Source organism: Mytilus edulis, chromosome 1 (genome assembly GCF_963676685.1).
Source record: "Mytilus edulis chromosome 1, xbMytEdul2.2, whole genome shotgun sequence".
In the NCBI taxonomy this organism is placed as follows: domain Eukaryota; kingdom Metazoa; phylum Mollusca; class Bivalvia; order Mytilida; family Mytilidae; genus Mytilus; species Mytilus edulis.
This window is the reverse complement of record NC_092344.1, coordinates 43,182,695-43,189,048: the sequence shown is the minus strand read 5'-3', so window position 1 is coordinate 43,189,048 and position 6,354 is coordinate 43,182,695. Positions and strand designations below refer to the sequence as shown.

Sequence of the window (6,354 nt, the reverse complement as noted above, 5' to 3'; positions counted from 1 at the left end):
GGTCTTTTGGAAAATGTTATTTGTGCTGTATATAGACCCCTCTACAACGAAATTTGTTTTACATGCACACGTATAAAAATTGCGGTTTTTATTCAACGCAATCATAGCTTTGAACGTTGTTTTCAATTTAGACTAAATATATATATATATATAGAGCCCAGGTGGTCGTGTGGTCTAGCGGGACGGCTGCAGTGCAGGCGATTTGGTGTCACGATATCACAGTAGCATGGGTTCGAATCCCGGCGAGGGAAGAACCAAAAATTTGCGAAAGCAAATTTACAGATCTAACATTGTTGGGTTGATGTTTAGACGAGTGTACAAGTTGTCCTCTACCTGCCAATACTACTCTTGTCACTATGGATGTCACCTCTCTCTATACGAATATTCCCCATGCGGATGGTATTGAAGCATGTAGAGAAATTTGGGACTCTCGATCTCTTAAAATTCCACCTACTGATTGCTTAGTTGAAATGCTTACTATCGTCTTGAAAAAGAACAACTTCACATTCCAAGGAGAACACTATTTACAGACAAATGGCACTGCTATGGGTACAAAAATGGCTCCATCTTATGCCAATATATTCATGGGTAAATTTGAAAAGCAACTGCTGGAGTGCTCCATCGAAAAACCGCTTTCCTGGTATCGATTTATTGATGACGTTGACATGAAATGGGACAAGGGAGACCAAAAATTACAAACTTTTATAACAAATGCTAACAATCAACACCCTACCATCAAATTCACCCATGAAACATCTAATTCCACCATAAACTTCCTTGATACATCTAGCACCCTCTCTGTAGGTATAATAAACACAGATATATACTCTAAACCTACAGATACTCATCAATACCTGTCGCCTGAAAGTTGCCATCCTCCACACTGCACGAAGAGCATTCCATACAGCCAAGCTCTCAGAATAAGGCGAATCTGCTCCTCTGAAGACACTGCAAAACAACGTCTGGGGCAGCTTAAAGGACATTTAAAAAGAAGGGGATATAAACACAAAAACATCAAAAATAGTTTTCGAAAAGTAGAATCCATCCCCAGAAGCAGTCTGCTAACTTACAAAGATAAACAGAAAAGTAACAGAATCCCATGTGTGCTCACCTACCATCCATGCCTGAGAAATAGTTTCAAGACCATTCGTGATCATTGGACAGCAATCGAGAAACATTCGAAGTTATCCAAAATCTTTCCTGAGCCTCCCATGATTGCCTTCAAACAACCTAACAGCCTGAGAAATATACTTGTCCGTGCTGACCTTTCCAAACCTAACCATACTGTAGGTAATTGTCAGCCTTGTGGGGACAGGCGCTGCAAATGTTGCAACCAATTGCAGCATTCATCAACATTTCACAGTAAGACCACAGAAAAGACATACAAGATCTTTTGCAATGTCAACTGCAAAAGCTCAAACGTGATTTACGTTCTTGAGTGTCCTAGATGTGGTCTCCAATATGTTGGTGAATCTATGCAGCCATTTCACAAACGCCTCAATGGCCACAGGAGTGACCTCACAAAAAAACCGTATATTCCTGTCAGCCAACATTTCAGGTTACCAGATCACAATCTGAAAGATTTTGATCACATGAAGATCCTTGTGATCGAACAGGATTGTACATGGCAAAATAGGCAAAGAGAAAATCGGGAGAGGTTTTGGATAAAAACACTGGGTGTCCTCCATCCAGATGGAATCAATAGAAAGAAATAATTAAATTTACAGTCTAGTGTTTATATTATTATATTCAGGATTTTGGATTAAAATCAATCGACCAAAATTTACCTGTATTATTAGTGATCTATGTTTACACCTTATACATTATATCTCATTATTGTTAAAACTTTTGTCACCGAAGAAGGCCATTTGTTGAGCCGAAATATTTGCAATTATTGTATAATTTATATCATCTGTTCAGTTTTTCCATCTTTGTGCAATGATATTCAACACTTTTTAGTGTTTTGTTTTCCATCTATTTATCGGTATTGTTACACAATCTTTCAGACTCATATATATATATATATATATATATATATATATATATATATATATATATATATATATATATATATATATATATATAATATTCAATGAAATTATTTTTAAATACGTGTCAAATTGTGCAACTGAATGTAAAATTTTATTTATTGACTTTTATGCTTCTTGAAGCATCAAATAACCTTTAGAATTTTTAATTACTACTGATGCACGAACTTATAATCTTATGAAAAGGTTGTTAACATTGTCGATGTATGAAGTGAGTGGATGTAAAATTAAAATGCTAATGGAAAATAAATAAAACACAATTTCAGGTACAATAAGGACTTCTTCAGACTGGGTCACGTTTATGAGTAAGTTAGACTTTAGTGTATGTTAAATGTTTGTAACTATTTGTTTTGAAGAATATTATGAATATCACATTGAGAATATTATTAATATCACATGGATAATATTATTAATATCACATCTTATATTTGTAATTACCAATGGCTTATATCTCGAAAACAAGCAAACAGACCCTTCCGTTTTTTCTTTCGTTTTTAGTTTCATTATTTATATACTATCAATTTATAATATTCTTTTGATAAGCTGGTTATTTTGAAACAGAGCAGCGAACGTGCATCCTTTTGTTCAATTTTCGGACGTATATTTGAAAAAGTCAAAATACAATTCTCTCTGGGTACTGTCTAAAGATGTTTTCATAATTCGTATGCAGAAAATGTTTATTATTACACGTATTATTTGCTTGTGCATTGTGTCAAGCAAAACAAACACTAAACTGAAGTATTTTATCTTTATTGATTAAGTACACGATATGATACCGATTTATTACGCAGTGAGTACGGGGCGCCGAATGGGACTCTTGTGGTTTTGTACAAAATTCAATTCTGTCATAACAAAATAATTTTTGTCTTACAAAACTTTGTGATACAGACTTGTTTTATGAGAACTTCAATTTTGTGATGACAAAATTCATTTTTGTAGACAAAATTCATTTTTGTCATAACAAAAATCAATTTTGTCAAAAAGGTATGCAAATATAAACTTATTTGCATACAAAATTGACTTTTGTTACCTGATATGGAAATTAAAACACAAAAGTCAGTTGTGTGAGACAAGATTCAATTTTGTGAGACAACATTGACTTTTGTTTGTCAATTTTGTGTCACAAAGAAAAAAAATAATCAAAAGAAGAAAACCAATAGGTCTTTCCACGGAAAAGTGGAAAGTCCTTATTATCAATATGTATCTGTGACAAATGTTCTTCATAGGGATTATTGCGTAGTTTGTTCTAAACTATCAGTCAGAAGTATAATTAATAAAAGATTTTAATAAATGGAATAAAATAGGTCACATATGGTATGGAATTTGCTCATTATGGAAGGTTGTACGGTCACCTTTGGTTGCCTACACTCACATTGTTTAAACATCCGAGTTGTCTCATAGGCAATTAATCCACATGTCTTATACTCTGATTCATTTCCATTCTCAATTTTAAGATTTATATAATTCAAGAAATAATATGAGGAATAATATCAACAGCAGGAAAAAACAGTAAACGAGGTATGGTAAGACGATAAAAACCGCCGTCGTTTGTAATATTGGCAATTAGGTGCTCTTCTTGTAACAGAAGAAACAAAAGTTCCTCTAGTGAAATTAGAGTGAACGAGGAGCACGATCCCACACTGACGCTAGATCATAACCTGAATAACGCTTCCCCGGTACTCGGAGGATAGAATAATTCAAAACTGGTAGCAGTAATGAACCGGCCGCTCTGGTTACGTGAAAAACATTTATAAAAAAAAACACATCGCTGTGGTACCACAGAAAAATATTGTAGCATATGGTCTAACGTAGAATTATAGGGTCATGAACTCCTTGTCATCTTGTCAGGTCCCGCCCCTGCGTGAACACTGCAACAATTGTTTGATTAAAAATAATACGAAAAACAACTATCAAAATGCATTAGAAATGTCCCTTTTTTGAAAGTATAAAACTGAAAAATCAAAATATTAAAGTTTTAACAAAACGAGCACTGTCTGTTTCTAATAAGTATGTATTAAATATTCAAATAAAACAATTCGTCTAAAACTTCCATCCTCCAAAGCAATCCTTCAGTAAATCATGAAATCGGAATGACTGTTAAACTTGTAAACTTGATATAACCATATACTGCAATTCTTATACATTTTTTGAAGTCGACAGTTCATGATATTATTCCTTTTATTCCGAACAATTCATTTCCTTTTGCTAAATCAGTTTTCCACGTCTGCTGAATCACCACTAACTATAAACCTGAAAAAACATTAAAAAAAAACAACAGCAGAAAAATAATCCAAAAAAGGCGAATGAAGGGGTAGGTAGATGGGTTTGAGCAAGTTTTCTAATCGAACATTAGACAATTCTAAACGTGTAGTATTATAGTGTTATCACACAGTAAAAAGGTCCCCGACACGTACAAGGTTAAGAATACAGAAAGAGAGGGAAATACGGAATTTAAACTTTTATTAAACCTTTATTACCGTAACCTGATAAACATTAATATATGAGATAAAGGCAACACAGTTTTGTTTATCTTATCTGAAGGGGAAAGTACGATTTTAATTGAAAATTGAAAGTGAAAGATAGTTTCTGTGAACCTTTCTTATATATTTGGTATATAAATACAGGCCCTTCTACGTTTTATCACAACCAGAATTTATATCAGACATTTTAAAACACACCTATAGGACACAATCTGAATTCCTTTATCGTCAAAAGTAAGTTCATAATAAACAATTTTAACAGATTTATGGTGGTCCGGATACATTTTTGATTTCAATGGGCTAATTGTAGAAGACCGTATTATAGCTTAAATCCGCTTACTTGGATTCTGAAAGAAAGATTATCCATTTGTACTTGATCTGAGTTTTGTGGTAATAAACATTGTGTGTAAGTTTCATAACATTTGGCAAATCAAACTTATGTTAGAGAACGGAAACGAAAAATTCAGTAATTTTTCCATTTGTAAAGGGGCATAACTCTAGAATGGTTAAAGTGACACAACCAAAATTCGAACTTGATCTGTGTTTTGTGGTAATAAGCATTGTGAACATGTATAAGTTTCATATCATTTGGTAATGTCAAACTTAAGTTAGAGAACGGAAAAGACAAAATTCAGCAATTTTTCTATTTGTGAAGGGGCAACTCTCGAACGGTTCAGGTGACAACACCAAAATTCGAACTTGATCTATATTTTGTGGTGATAAGCATTGTTTATAAGTTTCTAATAACAATTGATAAAGGAGAACGGAAACGAAAAATCCAGCAATTTTTCCATTTGTAAAGGAGTATAACTCAAGAACGGTAAAAGTGCAGCCACAAAATTCAAACTTGATCTGTGTTTTGTGGTAATAAGCATTGTGTGTTAGTTTTATAACACTTTGTTGATGCAAACTAAAGTTAGAGAACGGAAACCAACTTTGAGACGTACGGATCGATGAATGGACGAACGGACGTAGGTACAGACGGACAAGGATAAAACTTAATGCTCCTCCGCTACGGCGGGGGCATAAAATAGTTCGTTGAATACAATTATTACAAGAAATTTTACCAACAACACACATAGGGATGATTCACACTAGGTAAAGCCTGGAGTGTATTGATTGAAATGAGCTTTGCTTTCTTTTATCATACCCTCAATGCATATCTTAAAATACTTGGTTTGCTGTAACTATTTGTTTTTGTTATTTATTCCCCACCTGTTAAAATTACAATCTAATATAAAGTATAACTCGTCTATGATTTCAGTTTTTCAACTGTCTGTTGATGTTATATCATCCACCAGCTTCAATATGTAATTTAGAATTTGTTGATCTAAATCTGCTAGAAATTTGTCTGAACTAAATATACCAGCAAACTTCATAACTAAAGTTTATCTTTAAATACTCCAAATATGCAGTTTGGAAGAATCTTTCATTCAGAATATTTATTATGTGATTTAACACTAAAATCTGTTCTCTGAAAATTTCTGACACTTATGGCTCTTTTTCAGAAAGCCCAGAATATCGTTCTACTTTTTATGTTAATTTCTAGAGGATATCTCACAAGTTTATCATATATTGATACGATTGGGTAGACGATTTTAAATGTAGCCAAAGTTTTAAGTGGACCTTTTCGGTTATTTCTTTTATTCAGAAACCCCTTCCTCGCACCCATACAGTAAAAAAAAGGTTTGATAATTTTAATTTATTAAATAATTCTAGCTATGTTTTGATTTTAAGACCATGATTTCTGCATGATTATAAGGATCCCAAAGAAAGCCTTAGTATCTTTGATGCCTATGAATTGTTTTGCTCACTTAACAAATCAC

The 6,354-nt window shown here is 33.2% G+C and overlaps 1 protein-coding gene across 1 annotated transcript; it reads left to right on the top strand.

Annotated features, from left to right (window-relative positions):
* Positions 1–356: 356 nt before the first annotated feature.
* Positions 357–2,452, top strand: LOC139516965 (uncharacterized). The gene is made up of 2 exons (XM_071307494.1): positions 357–1,286; positions 2,405–2,452. Exons 1-2 carry the CDS (start codon positions 357–359, stop codon positions 2,450–2,452), a joined length of 978 nt encoding a protein of 325 aa, XP_071163595.1.
* The last annotated feature ends 3,902 nt before the right edge of the window (positions 2,453–6,354 follow it).

Coding starts and splice junctions, on each gene's coding strand:
- LOC139516965 (XM_071307494.1), top strand. CDS start 357: ATGGATGTCACCTCTCTCTATACGAATATTCCCCATGCGGATGGTATT. Junction 1,287..2,404: donor TTTCCAAACCTAACCATACT/GTAGGTAATTGT, acceptor TTTGTTTTGAAG/AATATTATGAATATCACATT.